The following is a 16693-nucleotide window of genomic DNA, read 5'->3' as shown; positions in this document are numbered from 1 at the left end:
CTGGGTGACAGTTAGGCAAGAGATGTCTAATTGTGCAAGGATCACTGTTCTAGGAAGAAACATTAATCCCACAGTCAGCTCTGCACGCAATGCTTTAGACTGCTAAAACCAACCAATTAAATAACAAAAGCAGAAAAAAGAAATCTCCACAACACGGCTTTTGAACAATGCCCATAGGGCAACATTTATTTGATGAGTGTCAGAGCTGAAGTGTTCTGGTTGCGCTTCTAAAAATGAAAGCAACCACCACTTAAAATATTAAGCATAAAAAGAAATTCTTCCCTTTAAAAAGCTGAATAATACAGATGTCTTTTTTATCTAAAGTGTTCCTTTCAAAATCAAAAAGCGTTAGAAACTCTTTTATGACTTTCACTTTGAACCTGTTACTACAAAACCATTTGGCCAAGTTTGAGTGCTCAAAGTTCCCCACTATAGCAAAACACAAATAATTTAACAAAAATTAAGTATCATTTCAACTGTTTCAGAATAAGCATATATTTAGGAAACTAAGTTACTTATTCCAGCACCTGCACATTTTTGTCTGCAAAATTCTCTGATATTGGGGGGGGGTAGAAGGGAGGATATTGGGTCACCACATACTTCTCCAATTTGCCACACTATAAACCCAGAGCAACTCTACCAGCATCATTGTGTTTAATTGAGATAAGACCTTTGCAACAGGTCAGAAAGGGAGGACACAATCCCCAAACAAAGCATTATTGTATTGTTTGCCTGCAGGAAGGAAAAGGAAGCAACAACAAAAACAATACAGCACTAAGGAAAATCATCTGAGTGACATTTTACTTCCTGCTGTCCAATGACTTCCACATCCACAGCAGCATTCTGCACTGGCGTACGGAGCTTAAAGACTGTTTCTTCATTTTACACGGTGTCACACAAAAGAACACACCAAAACAAACTGTGCAACAAAGGAGAAAAAGTACAGGAGGAGCAGAACAGAGCAAAAGGAAGAACAAACAGACAGGTAAGAGCAAGAGCAAACAGCCAGAAAGGAAAGCCTGAATGAGAGAGAAGACAGCAAAGAGATTCAAGGGGACAGGTGGCATGACATGAAACGAGCCATTTCTCCCTCTTACACAAGCAGCTAATTTTTTATCTTTATATTTTGTTAATTAAAGTTGAAAGACAACCACGGGACACCCAAAGCTGTCAGAAGCAAAGATGGATTGATTTCAGTACTGTAACTATTCATTAAGCCTTTCAGCATCACCAGGAAATTGAAACTTGCAAACTACTGTGATAAACACACCAGAAAGCTCTGGCTGATAGCTATTATGAGCAGCCAGTTTTGGAGACAAAGCCAGAATAAAGTACATTTTTGCCAATGTGACAGACCAATTAGAAGACCGAATTAAGACGACTCCAATCTTGAAACATCAGGAGCCTCTGAGTTAGAACAAGGACACCAGTCCTGAAGAAGCCCTTGTAGTCACGTAGAAGCACCTTGCAGTCACATCAGGCAACAGAGAGCAAGTAAGGGCAAAGAGCTCAGTCATCTGAGCATGTACACAGGTAACTGGACATGCACACAGATGTTCAAATGCACACACGTTGCTGGGTACACACAGCTGTGACATCAAAAAAAAAAAAAAAAAAAAGACGACTTACCAGATTTGGAATACAGCACTAGTACATTATTCCGTGTCCTGAGAAGCTTCTTAAAATCCTTGTGGTCACTTATTTTTTCTATGAGTGGAGACACCTTCAACGAGTACACAAACACCGGCAAGAATGCCTACAGAAACACAAAGCGAGAAACATTAGTAACAGCTTTCATGCTGAGAAACAAAATACAAACTGTTTTTGAAATTGCCTTGACCTTTTTCCATAATCTTCAGACACACTGCCTTAAATAAACTATCATATCGACTTGATGAGCAAAAGCAAAAAAACCAAACCAAACCAAAACAAAAAAACCCACAAAAAAGTCATACACATGACTTATTGAAACTGGACCAAGACCACTCCTAGCAAGCATCCTTAAGTGGAAAGATGAGATAAAAACAACATCAAGAAATATGGTTTTAGTTAAGAAGCCATCCCCTTTAAAAGTTTGTTCCCTAGTCAAATAACCAAATTAAAATTCTTATGAAAATTTAATACACTGTAACAAGAGAAGCAGCAAATTACCACTTCCAGAGCACTCTTGTCCCTAGATCTCAGAACACACTGCAAATCAATCGAGTACTTTGATATCTCATAGAAGACAGTGAGAGCCATGAAGTTAAAATAACTAATAAACTAATAACTAATAAACAGAATTTGTAAATAATCCAGCCTCTGCATTATTGCACCAACCACAACCCTCTCCCACCCGCCTTTTCAAAGTGGAACAGGGCTTGTGTTTCCCACTGGCCATACCACACCTCACACACACACACCAGTGCCTTTGCCACAAGATCAAGTTTGGCTTCCACTGGCCACAAGGAAGGCATGGCATTTCACCTCTCTGCAGCTCAGTTCTGTATCTATGCAAAGAAATTTTTTTTTTTGTTGCATCTTTTGGTCTATTTAAATCACGACCGCTCCAGACCAAAGTCTGTCTTTCATCCTACCATAAAGTAAAACTCCTATCAAAATACGACCATAACCTCAGCCGGGGCCTTCATTGCTCATTTGTGCTGCAATAATCTTCAATAATAATAATAATCTTATCCATCATGCTATGCTGCCTCCCGTCTGCACTGTACTGAATTCATACTAATGGAATGATTATGGGAAGCTTAGCTGGAGAAATTATCTAGTTTACATTCACCTTACAGTAAAACCTTAACACTTAATTGCTTGGCTAAAAGCTTTAGCTCATTTGCCTAACACACACAAGAGGTTCAACGTTTTCTTAATTACAGAACTAATTTTGATCATCCCTCATTCCAACTGGGCTAGAAAATGTGTCCAGGGTAGATGTGAAGAAGTAAGAGGCTGTTCTTCTTGCATCCCGTGTATTACAGATTGCAGCATTCAAAACAAGGCACTAAGCCAATCAAAGTCAGAACACGCAGCCCCAGGCACTCCACTTCATTACAAATTCAGTTATTTGCAAACACCACGTCACTGAGGCACCGAAACAAAACCTGCACCTACGAAACTTATTTTATAAGTGCCAGAAGTTTTTACATGGGGAAAGGGGAGGGGGAGTTTTGGGATGCATGCGGTAGAGGGGAGAGGCTGAGCTGAAATGAGGACCATCCTCGAAACAACCTCAGGACACGTTTGGGAATTTGAAGTTACTAGAAGATACAGCTTCAACATAAAATATAAAAGCACAACAGGCCGCACAGGCTCAGAGCGAATAAGTTATCCCACTCTGCAGGCAGGGTTCCCACCACCGAGCCCTGCTGACCAGATGGTCTAACTCTAAGAAGGGAAAAAGCACATTTGCAAGTCAGCCCCTACCTTCAGCATAAATGTCCTTGATGCTTTAATTCGACCGACAGACTCACAATTCTTCTAAATCCAGATGTCCAGAGCTCAGCCTTTCTACTTCAGGCTGATGCATCTGAACCATTTGTGTATTTTCTAGGATAAATACATGGTGTTGCCAATCAAAGTAGACAAATATAGTTGTGCTACGTGGAGTCACACAGACATGCAAATTCCTGCTCAAAACTCATTGCAATCAGAGGCTGTACAGGAAGGATTAATCTAACTGACTTATGAGCAGATCTCTTTAATCCTAAGTATTTTTTTAAAAACTTTTTCTTTCATCTCTGTTTTTTTAACTATCCAAGTGTCTTAAAGTTTTACTTATGTCTTGAATTATAGAAGGCTAAACCTAAACTTCACTGAAGCTAAGGCTGAACATAGTGGGAAAAAGTGAAACTACAGGTTGCTTCTTTTAGAAGTTTTCTTTGTTTAGAAAAATTGGACTCAAATAAGGATATTCTAGTCTATGAACTCATTGCCAAAAAGCAAGAACTGGACTAAAAAAGCCACAAAGGCCACTTCCAACGTGACACCAAATGGTATCACGAACTGTGTTTAAAGCATCTGTATAGTTTTACCAATAGCTTGGAAGCACGTGCATTTCACGTCTTTTCCAGATAGAAAGGCTGTTTAGCCAATTTCAGTGAATTTTCTTTTTTTTTTTTTCTTTTTTCCCTCCTTATAATGGCAGAGCTATAAACCTCTTGAAAAATGGGATTCTGGAAACAGTGACAGCTTTAACTACCGCCTTGTTGGTGTTGCCACTAACAGAAAGCTCGCTGCGCTGGTGGAACGGCAAGCACTTGGAGGGAGAAGCACGTCACATTGCATATATCCACTGCCACTTTGCCCAATTCCTCCCCAGGTATCAAAGCAATACATGTTACTCATTTTCCTGCAGCTTTACTACAGCAGCTCACTCCGATTTGGTTTAGACCAAAACCCACTGGGAAAGGCACTGTGCATACAAGTGCACCAGTCAGACTTGCCAAATAAATCATCATCTCCCTTTAATTAAGATTAATGTTGCAGCCTTTTGTGGTTATAAAATGCAAAAAGTCCAAGCTGAAGGCATCGAGTTGGACAGAAACACCCTGCCTGCACATCTAAGGCAGCCACAGCAATACTGAGAGGTTATCGGCTGAGCTGAAAAGTTCACCACCTCCCAATACATATTTGCACTCCATGGTGTTTGCAAACTGATAAGAATTAAGTAGTTCCATGCTCTCCAGCTTTCTCCTGCTGCAATTAATGAACACCCTACCCAGGAATAAATGAGAGGCCGCTTTATCATTAAACCTCCCAAAGAACCTCAGCCTTCGCTACCAGCTCTACTGAAGGCAAGTGATGCCGAGCAGTCACTTTCACCCGATGCCAGTCCCAGCCATGGGGCTGCTGTGCCCTGCTCCAGAGCCAACGCTGTAATGACCACACCAGCAGCTACGGCCTCACCAGGGCTACAGCCAGGAGTTCTGGCAACAGCATGGAAGTAAGAGGATGGGAAAAGAGAATCCTATGGAAGCAGTTACACGCTCCTTCACAGAAAACCGGGCTCATATTCCTGCACAGCCCACAGGCAAAGCGGCAGCAAAGACAAGGCTCATTTGCATGTACTGTGCTATATGACTTTAATTGTGAGATATGACTCAGGTAGATTTACTCCAGACATTTTGCTGAAGTCTTTGCAGGAGAGCTCATCAGCCAGGCACTGCCCGACCAAGCACACTGCTTCTTGTTTAAATCCAGGGCACAAAAGGAGATGAGCTCATATTAAAAAAAGAAGAGGTCAAGAAAGGTGACAGTCCCTCCTGGGCAGGAAGCCTCTTTTCATATGCGTCAGGAAGTGTGCTACATTCACACATATGGAACTCTATAAATAAGAAACAAGCTAAACTCTCACTTGAACATCCTAAAGCTTTAAAATCTATTCACAACCGCTACCGAAAAGCTAAGAAACACTCCGAATGTTTTTCTCAAGAAGCTGCCTACCTTGGTACCCATTGAAGTAGACGGCATATTAGGACCACCATATGCAACATCTGTGCCACCCCTGCCCTGTGACAGTTATGCTGATAAGAAATTGCAATAAAACTGAGAGAAGGTCTATTTTATTTCATGCTGCGTTTGCACAGTGCCTAGCGTAACGGGTCCTCATCGACCATGACTGCCTCGGCGAGCTGGAACCAACACAAGACTCACCTGATGTCCTTGGATCCAGGGAACTTTGGTGGAGACCTTCAGAAAAAGGCAGACTATGAAATGCAAATCTGGTAGCGCTTCCTAGTCTGCAGATTTTCCCCAGCTCAAGATCTCAATCTGAATTTATTTTCACAGAATTTTTTATGGCGTAGGTCGCACATCAGTCATGTGATTGTAGTGTCTGATCTAAGATGCACGAAGAATTCTCAAGTAAAACATAAGCGAACCCAAACCCTCAAGACAGTAAATTCAAAACTGCTGACAGACACTGCTATTTGAGCACAAGGTACAAAAACACGTGTGCTCTAGCTCTGCCTCTGCTCTTCAAAGTATGTATTTAAATATATTGTAAGCTAGGTGGAAGAAGTCTGATCAGTCAAAAAGGTTTAATTTTCCTCCTTTTCCCACTCTCCAGCAATTCCTTGCAGAGCTGCCAAACATTGCAAGTGTTAAAGAGCAGCGAAGCACTCCACAACCCCATTCCCTTAGACTTGGTACCCAAGAAACATCTGAGCTTTCAGAAACCCAGAGGCAAAGAGAGTTACAGGCAAATAACTATTTGCTAATTATACTTCCAGGACTGACACTATTGAAAAATGTGGTCATCCCTCAGGCCGTGTTTTCTCAAAATCATCAAGGATCTGGGAAAGCAGAGTTTATTTCTCAAGTTTTTGCTCTTCTCTGAATCTCATTTCAGAATGAAAAAAAGGGAGTATTTTTCAAGGTGCCACAAGAATGTATTTTCATATTTTACATTTATTATTCAAATTAAATGTGATAAATGCTTAGCTGCTGTTCCCACAGAACCCGGTTCAATTTATGAGTTGCTCCCCACAAAAGCCTTGTGACAGCATGGTCTTTTGCTAAGGATAAGCAGTATGTCTGGAGAATAATTTTTTAATTTCTTTTACATCAAGAGCAATGAAAACACATGGTTCCAAAACCAAGAAAATGCAAATCAAAATTAAATAAGGAGGCACTATCAGAGGAGTAGCATCGTACACTGGACACAAAAACTATTCCCTATTTCTCCTATTTCCAGTTCAAGAGCATGAAAAAATATATTTCCCTGGACACAAATTATGCATAAAAAATATAAATGGTTATACAGCTGAAACAGTGCTTAGGTGCCCGCGTCCCTATGTCAACATACAACTTTTATGCACACACTAACACTTACATGTATAATTAGGTAGACAATTTGCACACTATTCATCAAGAATAGCTGGGGCTGACACGAACAACGCTGATTCCAGCACAACTGCTGCTTGGCAGGGACACAGTCTTACACTCGACCACAATTTCAAAAGCCCATTTTTCAGCAAGACATTGACTTTGATTTCTGTCTTAGCTTAACCGCCCACTGATGTCATTCTCATTTTGGGACAACAGCATTCAACCCACTGTAAATATGATCAATGAGCGACCCTGTACATATGAAACAGATTGTGTCTGACAAGGCATTTCATGGGAATCTAGCTGAAGGGCAAACCTGCCTCAAAATTCCAAGCAGTAATGGGGATGACTGAATTTAATTTCATAATTAATTTCTTTAGGAGGGAATTAGTTCACATTCTAATCGAGGGTCTCCCCTGCTACAGTAAAATGGAAGGGGGGGGGACACAGGCAAGAAATCCCAAGAACAAGACCAGATCTCACCCTCCTTTTCCTACTCAGTTCCCAAAATGAACCCTGTGGTGGAGTGCACACTTAACTTCAGAAGGTTGATTTGAAGGAACATCTCTGTACTGCAGCGATGGAGGTCTGTCAACCTGCAGATCAGCCGGTGGCACAGCCAGGTCCTGGTGTGCAGGCAGTGTGCACGTACTGAAAATACCAGGTCTAAGTCATATCCAGGCAAGCACAAAAGAATCAGATCCGTTGCTCCCTTCCCCCCCAATTTGTTCTCGCTTAAAAATACAAGATGTAAACAAGGGGGCTTTGGATTTGAACAAGAATCACAGTTTGACTGCAGATGTTTTATCTTCCTTGTTCATCATACAAACCACTCTTGACCTTGTGCAATAATTGCTTGCTTTTCATTCACAAGCCCTCCCTCTGCTGCTATTTACATTCAGGGTTGTGCTGCTTTGATCACTGAGCCATTTGTAACAAATGCCTTCCAAGATGGATAGTGATAAGTAGGACAGTCCCCTGTTTTCATTCATGATTAATATCCAAAATAGCTGTAGAAACATCTTAATCAAATCAGATGAGGGGAGATGGGTTATCTCTCTTACCCAAAGGTACCTCAAGGAAGCCTGCTAAGAATTTATTATGTGAACAAAGGGGGAAGAGAAAGGGCAGCATGTGGGTCTCGGGCTTCAGGGGTCACAACTGAAGTAGCCCCTGCAGTACCCCCTGCAATCCAGCTGGGACCACAACATGATCTTCTCCCAAACACATCTGCAGGGGTTCCCAAACTGCAACCTGCTGAGGACCCCCAGCACAGAGGCCGCAGCACATTTATCTGCGACTGATCCAAAAAGCCACCTGCGGGCCCAGTGGGGAGTGGTGACTCCAGCGCCCCCAGCAGCATGGGACGGCCAGGTGAGGAGCACTCCAGCAGACACACCAGAAGATCAACAACTTCTGCATCAGAAGACTGACAGCATTAGAAAACCATGGCGTTGCCTGACAGATTTACAGATTTGCAGACACTCCCATTGGACACTTCTTGGTTTTTGTTCATTTCCCATGAGCTCCACGGAAGAACGCATTCTTACTCCGTATATAATCCAGATCAATTAACTCTTACCTCTAGACATTCAAGGAATAAAAAAACACAAGCACTGCTGACATTTTATTGTGGTGGGTCACGTCTGCAAGTGGCAAGTGTCACATCTTCTTTTGTTCACAGAGGAGGGCAAATTAAAATCCTGACACAGAGTGTCTCGGTATTCTTTAACTTAGGCTGAAGAATGCTACAAATAAGGCATTCCACTTAACGTGGTACTTGCTATGTTCACTTTCCAAATATAGAAGACAGCAAAAAATACCATGGAGACGTCAAGATTTGACTAGACTCTACTGTTCATATTGTTCTTAAACACTGGCTTTTAAGGAACATAAGCTACAGGCATAATAGTCTACAGCAAGGGTTGCTCTTAAGGGCTCTATGTAGCCAATTAGTTGTATGGTTTATCACTGGTTTTCAAATGCTTAGTGAAGGAAAACCTATGGAACTATTTACTAATTAACAACTGACTATAATAGGGTCAATTACTAATACTGACAAAGAACTTTCTCCTTATTATAAACGTGAAGCTCGCTCTCTCTGCAAGCCAGGCACTGGTGCAATATATTTTAAACAAGCTGTTCATGAAATAATGTTTCAGGTATCACTTCTGAACAAGCACATTTGGATGACTTCAGAAGCTAAGGGCATGAGAAAAGCATATGCCATCTAATCCCCCACTAAAAATTGGGTTTTGAAGAAGTTTAAAGAAGTATCACCTACTCCAGAAGCACGTAGGAGATGCTATTTAAAGAAGACAAAAACACTATTAATGGGACTTATAAAGAAGAGAGGGCAAAAACGACACCTGAAAATCCTTAGCACTTTACATGGCACTTGTTATCTTCAAAGCATTGTACAAATATTAACTAATTAATCCTCACATTTTGCTGCCAGGTGATAGGAGAGGAAGCTTAATTTAAATAGTTGGAGTAAGAGTCACACAGAAAGGAAGAGATCTGCAAGAGGCAAAAGGGAGGCAGCATGAGAGCAAACTGGCATGCAGCTGATCCTAGAGCAGTGCTCAACCACACACCCATGGTGTGCCATCTCCTGAAAAGTGAAGAGGGGGAGAGAAAGAGTCTATTTGCAGTCACCCAGTAAATATGCTCTATGACTATAAACCCAAAGACAACAAGCAGGACATCATCAAGGCAGCCACAAATGAGATTCCCTTTGTTATCCATGTTCTGCAAGCGCACAAATCACAGCGCCCTCCACCAATGCTACCAGCTGCTCTCAGCTAGCAAAGTGCCAAAACTTAAGACCTGCTTTGCTATCACAGTTTTTTGCCATTCACAAGCTTGAAATGGTGGGGGGATCAAGGTAAACCACAACTCACATCCAAAGTCACCCTGTCCACATCAAGAAACTTAAGGCAATGCTAGCTTGTGATTCTGGTGGCAAATTGCATTGAGTTTTTCCATTCACAGACCCCCAAACACAACTCTGAAGAAAGGTCAGTCTCATTATCGCTGTTTTACCAAAATGAAGGAACTCAAAGAACTGCGTCACCAAAAAGCAAAAGAAATGGTCAACAGCAGAACAAGCACCTCTTCCATCACCAATGGCTCACGTCATCATGAACACACCCCTGGGCAGAAACACCACTTCTGATGACCACACCACGCTTGTGGCAACATCCCAGGCCCTCTGAAGTAAGCGAGCGCTTTGGCACCAAAGCCAATGGATTCAAAACATCACTCCATAAGGTAGAGTTGAGTAACAAAACCAGTCCTGAAAGGCAAGGTTTGCTTTGGGAAGGGCATCTGAGGGGACAGAGCACAGCCCACACCACAAGTTTTACAAATCCGTATTTTGAAGAAGGAAAAGACGAAGTAGGAATGGAGAGGGGGGACAGCAAGTAAGGGATTTGCCTCCGCAATACTCTCCCTCTGCCTGTGGCAAAACACTTCCCAAAGTAGCTCCTGCAGTACAAACAGTACCTGGATGGGAAGAGGCACTCCTGAATTCAAGCCACTATGGGGAACAGCACCCGAGCACTGCAGACGAGAAGCAGTGCTCACACCCTGTCTGCAAACTCACCGGAGGCGAAGCCACTGCTGCCACGCTGCAGGGCTACCTGCAACACATAGAGTGAGCCACGTCCAAGCCCTCCCCGCAGGCCTGGATTCACAAGTCCATGTCAGTGCTCACCGGTGCATTCCTGTGACGTTACTGAGACTTGAGGAGCTGGAAGCCTGAAATGTTCCTTTCAAGCCTTTCTTTGAAGGCACTAGGTTTGAATGGCACCAGGTCAAGAAGCCTGCTTCCCAATGGCTGTAAGCTGGTCAGACCCTCTTGACTCAGTTTCTCTGTCATTAAGCCAACACTCAGAAGACAAACTGACCTTTGCCACTTTGGCCTGAGATAACATTCATCAGTGTTTGCAAAGCAAACTGATCCCAGATGCGTAATCCTGCTGGAAGCAGTGGCTGGCCTCTGCTAGGGAAAGGACAGTACCCGATACATCAGACGAAATGCAAATCCACCTCAGTGTGAAACTCCTTCCCAATGCCTTTAACAGTAGATTCAGTCCTTCGAGCGTGAAATATAGTCAACCACTTGAGATACCAAATAGGGAAGTATCTCTAAAGCTAAACCACAACTTCCCTATGACCCTCCAACTCATTCAAGAAATAAAACTTTACAGCAGGCAAAGATCACTGCAATGTGTGTCACATACACACGGTGATGCAGAAGATAACAACATCTTCCATTAGAAGATACTGAAGTGTTTTCTCCATCCAGCTTTGTAGTTTTCCTTTTACAAATGCAGCAATTCTTACAGAGATCAGGATTTCTATTCTCAGAAGCCACCTCCAATTTTGGGTCCTACTTTAAAAATGAGCCGTAGTTTTCAGGAGAGCTATGCGTGCACGACTCTAGCTGCTGTCCCAGGTGCACTGCAAGCACTCAGCACTTCCAGGAGAGGAGAGGGGAAAAAAAAACCCAAAACATCCCGTTTGGGTAAGTAAAAAAGGACAGGCTGGAGGGAAAGACAATGTTCTCACTAACCTCTGTCCTACCAAGCAGCTGGCATTACCTTCGCTTTAACTTTACACACGGAGAACGTCCCGATTTAACGGCCTCACTGACTTAGCAAACATTGACTCAAGAAAAATTTAAAAGCAGGTTTTGCAATGTCACAGCTGTAGGCTAGTTTTTTAATCCTGGCGTACAGTGAGTTACATATTTCAAGATGAAAAATCACACCTTCAAGTGCAAGATAATGCAAATTGGAAGAAATAATTTAAACTACTTGTACACAGCAAAGGGGAAAGAATTAGCTGAATCAACAGCTCAATGAAGACATCTGCTCAGCATGCAGCATCACAGAGCAAATAAAATGCTGGGGCAAATTAAGAAGGGGAAGAGAGAATAATGTGCATAAATTATAATGGCTTCGTATAATTTCACTGACAACGGCAGGCCCACTCTGCTCATCTCAAAGACACCAGCTCTGCAACACAAAAGGTCCAAAGAAGGGCAATTAGAATAGTTACGAACAACAAATTCACACGAAGAAAGCTGGAATAAAAAAAACCTTTCCACCTACAAAAAGAAATCACAGCAAAATACTTACATTAACATAAAATGAATGTTACAGTAAGATAAGGTCCGACAGTCACAGTGGATATAGAAGGAAATATCACAAATAACTCCATGTGTTTAGTTATTTTAAATGAAGGGAAAATTCAGTCCACTTGGTCCACTTAATCCAAGGAATACACTTGCCACAAGTATCACTGAGAAAAGTACTGTGTATATTAAAGATGAGCCACGGGGGGGGGGGGGGGGGGGAAGCCACACTAAGACCTCTCGAACATTTTAGGAAGAGCTCAGCCTGACTTCAGTTTCACTTGAAATCAATAAACAAATTGCAGATAGCAGAGGTCTGTCCTTCTAGACCAAGCTCAGAACAAAACAAAAATTGTGCCGGATGCACAGCATTTCGTTTCCCTCCTCCTGAATGAGCTGATAGCTAGGCCCCTGCCAGTGGCAAAAGGCTACATCAGGCAGGGCTGATGCTTTCTGTCCCATGATGGGAATTCTAGTATTAGTGCAGAATAAGCATAGGGCAATTAGCAATTCCACACTTGATTTGTATGAATTAGATGAGCACTCCTAGGTCACACATTTCCAAATACATTTCAGATCATGCGTGCGTAAAACAATTAACTAATTTTTCAATAATTATTAACTCTATTTGTCCAAGCAGAAGGAAGAACTGTAGTTCACGCCAATAAAGTAAATAAAGGACTGCTTTAAAGCATGCCTTCGCCAATCTTTTGAGCTATTTACGCTAAATTCTTTGGATAAAAAAAGAAAAATCAGACTTCAAAATATTTCTGTAAGTCTAGGAGTCTCCCTGAGGTAAGGAGTGTTCTACTTAGTGTAATTTCAATGAAACGTACCCAGATCCTCCGGAATGTGCAAAGATGGAAAGCGCCAGATTTGAGGGACGTGCAGGCAGGGGCGGCAGGGCTGCCCAGGGCTCTCCAGGGCTGCCCAGGGCTTTCGGGGGCTGCCCAGGGCTGCCCTGCCCGCACACAGGTGCACAAAGCCGAGCGAGGCGGCTTCGCTGCGGCAGAGCCACCACCGAGGGAAACCCTCTGCCGCCGCGGCACCGATTTTCGCACGCCACTGACTCACGAAGCAAGCGCCCGCCGGTCGGAGCCCCCGGGGCCGGGGCAGCCGGGGGCTCCAGCCCGCAGCCGCTCGGGGAGACGCCGCCGCACGCCGGGGTGGGTTTTCTCTGGGTGTTTTTTTGAGAGACGGAGAGAGAGGGAGGGAAGCAGCACAGGGGCTGAGGGCTGGGACAACACCCGGGAGGAGAGCTGCCGGAGCCCAGCCACGCCGGGCTGTGCCGTGCCGAGCCGAGCCAAGCCCGCCCGGGGCGGCGGCGGGTGCGGGCGGCGGCCGCCGCGCCCGGCCCGAGGGGCCCGTCCCGCTCCCAACTTTCGCCCAACTCCGCCGGCCGCGCCGAGCGCCCCCGCCCCGGCCCGGGGAAGGGGGACACCCCGCTCCCGCCCGGCCCCCGCCGCCCCGGAGCGCGGCCGCCGCCGCCACTCACCGCCAGGCCGAGCAGCAGCAGCGGCGGCGGGAGCCGCCCGCGGCGCCGCGCAGCCCCCGCGCCCTGCCCCGGCACAGCCATCGCCGCCGCCGAGCCGGACCCGCTCCGGAGCCGCCACCGCCGCTGCGGGCTCCTGCCACGTCTGGCGGCGCAGGCGCGCTCCGCCGCTACCGCCCGCCCGCCCGGCGGCATGACGGGGCTTGTAGTCCGCCCCGGCGCCGGTCGGGGGGACCGGCACCCCCAGGGCCTGCGCGGCTGCCGCAAGGGCCCGGCGATGGCGAGGGAAAAACAAACCCCCAAACCAGGCGAAGCCCCCCCGCCAGTACTGCCAGCAGTCAGCCTCCGTCCGAGTGGTTTCAAGAGAGATTAAAAAGAAAAAAGTCCCAGCCCTTCTTCTCCACTGTCCCGCTGGGCTCCCCTCCAGGATTAGCTTTTGTGCCCCCACCTCTCTCCCAGCGTGCCCCTGACTCTAGAGGGCCTTCTGGCAAATGACCTCGTTCTTGACGCTTTTTTGTGAGGGTCTTTAAAAGCTTCTGCTGGCCTTAGACCTGGGTAAGAGGTGAATAAGGGAACAAAAAATAAGGAAAAGGGGGAGAGAGTTAACTGGAAGAGAGGCGTAGAAACTAGGACCTGTTGTCCTTGGAAGTTGTTCCCACTTGTTATCATTAAATCCTAAAGGAGAACCCCGCTTTATCCTCGCACATCAGCAACGATGCCAAAGTGCAAGCAAATAAATACACTGAGTCTGACCAGGATCAATCTGTGCAGCCTCCATTATAATCACACTATTTGAACGATCGCTGGATCCAGATGAACAAATCGGTCTGTGCCCCTCGTTAGGCACATTCAGTGAGCCAGCTCTGCCTCGCAAGGACATCCCAGATGTCCTGCCAGTAATCTTAATGTCAAAGCGGGTCAGCCGCATTGTAATTGGCTTCCCACAAAGAGAAGGGATCTTCACCTACCGCCCGGCGGCCGTGTGAAATTCTTCCTTGGCTCAGAAACATCAAAGGAAAATCAAAGGCATCTTTCGAGTCTGATCCTTACAGCTGACTGTCGCCTGAGCATCAGACTCAGAGGTTGGCTGCAAGGGAGCAATTTGTAGATCCATACAGCTGACTGATCATTTCAAGCGGTGATCACGAAAACTGAATGCCGTTGACATTAACAAGTCCCCTGGTGGAGATGTAATTTTGCAAAGCAGAAACACACATTGAGAAAGTTATTACTATTAACATTTACACTTTTGTGGCATCTTTTGCAGCAGAACCAGAGCACGCTTTCCCGGTCACAGCTGGATAACCTTTAGCAAATCATTTCACAGTGTTATGCCTCGCTTCCCGTTTGCAGAAGGCCTCGGTTAGCCCACCTTAAAACGGCGTCAGCAGTCCTTAGCTCACTCTAAGATGCCAGTGAATGTACACATGAGGCACAGCCCAGGAGCCGTCAGGAGTTTGGGATGAGGAAGGATGCGCGGCTGGAGAGAAGCTTAGGGAAGGGAAGGAAAAGATAGGGATCTTTTCACTCTACAGCGGAAGGACCCAAGCCAAAATATCCTTTGTGTCAAATATCTGTACCCCTAAAGTATATGCTGTCTGCACTGCCGCTTCTCACTTGCAGTCTTTACTGGCTGTGCTGGGGTGGATTGAGGGGTGCACCGTACTGGTCACCACCACCGCCGGTGCCAGCTTCCTAATCTCTAATAATCAGCCTGTTAAGCAAAAGGCTCTGGATCCCCAGTTGAAACCCATTTCAAATAAGATATCAAAACCTCCAGGAACAGGTAACCTCTTCCAGATGCTGTTCACCTTCAGATCCCTAGCCTAGAGCTGAAAGGCTTCTGCACACAACTACCCTGACTCATCCAGACCTCTAATCTCGGTTGGATATCCAGGTCCTCAAAGACTGTTTGAATCCTCCCATGACTCTTTTGTGTAGAAAGCTCTTATATCTTCTGACGCTGCACATCACAGTTACCAGTATCAGGCAAAGCAAAAGTAACCTCAATGTGGTGGAATTTCTGTGCCGTGTCATCGCCATACAGGATGTACTGCCATTGTGGTAGGAAAGGATAAAATCCTGGGACACGGTTGTTTTGTCACAGGAGCGCATTTTTATCATGATGGCAAGAGGAAACATTCTCAGGAAGGAAGAAAAAAAGAAGACAAGCTATTTCAAACTGTGCTTCTGAAAGGTTATATAAAAAATCCAGTTTGGGAAGCTGCAATTCTTATATACAGAAGAATATAAAAAGGATATCCATGTGGCAACTACAGCTTCTTTCTTTCAGTTCGGCTCGATAATTTGTATTGACATGACAGGCATTGCCAAAACTTAAGAGACAAGATCATCGAGCATCTGTCTCGGGTCAAAATAATATATCAAGTATCAGCTCTAGACAAGGCTTTACACAGTGGCAACTACTTAATCAGTCCAGTCGTGCATTACTAATGAACTCATTATAGTTGTATCTGAGTGCACCGCTATCCAGCATCCCAAGTTTTACCCTGTATCTGCTTGGCATTAATATCATATGCTGCCTGCCTCTCTGTAATTGTAATACTTATATATGGCACTGCAAAACACTGTAAAAGCATTCATTAGTTCACCACTGAGAAGCAAGAAAGAATTACTGCCCTTGGATTATAGATCAGAAGACAGTAGCAAAGAGATTATATGATTTGCCCAAGGCTATAAAACCAGACAGTTTCAGATCATGTTCATTTCCAAAGTCTGCACTGGGTCTGCTAATCCTTGCTTGCCTATCTATATTCAAACACCTCTTTTACCAAGAATAAAATACAAAACTGGACTGACAGTAAGTATGTCTGTAAGGAATTACACCTTCCACATTTCCTATATGTTGCTGCTTTATTTGACAAGCTTTATTCTTTGTTCTCTTTTTAACCCGAAAAAGTCTCTGGAGGCCTCTTACAAAACGTAAAATAAGTCACCTTTACCACAAAAAACGACAGCAGAGCAGACAGAAAAAGATAAAAGCGCTTTGCAAGCCATACCGAATCCAGGGGGAACGTGGTCTACACTGGGACCCCAAACTACATAGCATTTGCCCAAAATGAAAGCAGGATTTTCTCACTGCCTTAACTACATCAAGTTCTCCTCCTTCCTTCCAGCAACATCTCTTCCTTCTTTAGTTCAGCTTCAGCCAACTGATTTTGATCTGCGGGCTTATCTCCTGTAAGTTTTGTGACATCTATGTCATGGCACTGATG

The 16693-nt window shown here is 44.6% G+C and overlaps 1 protein-coding gene across 1 annotated transcript in view; it reads right to left on the bottom strand.

Moving 5' to 3' along the window:
- Positions 1 to 13616, bottom strand: part of PDIA5 (protein disulfide isomerase family A member 5) — a 103987-nt gene extending 90371 nt beyond the window's left edge. The window contains exons 1-2 of the mRNA XM_087733982.1: positions 13461 to 13616; positions 1630 to 1756 (exon numbers count right to left, since the gene is read on the bottom strand). Of these exons, the coding sequence (XP_087590108.1) occupies positions 1630 to 1756; positions 13461 to 13541 (208 nt within the window). The 5' untranslated portion in view covers positions 13542 to 13616. The remainder of the gene's footprint in view (positions 1 to 1629; positions 1757 to 13460) is intronic.
- Positions 13617 to 16693: the final 3077 nt, after the last annotated feature.

The sequence above is a fragment of the Nipponia nippon genome, unplaced genomic scaffold (genome assembly GCF_047370975.1).
Source record: "Nipponia nippon isolate SJK-2023a ecotype South Korea unplaced genomic scaffold, ASM4737097v1 scaffold_5, whole genome shotgun sequence".
Classification (NCBI taxonomy): domain Eukaryota; kingdom Metazoa; phylum Chordata; class Aves; order Pelecaniformes; family Threskiornithidae; genus Nipponia; species Nipponia nippon.
This window is presented reverse-complemented; position numbering and strand designations above follow the sequence as displayed.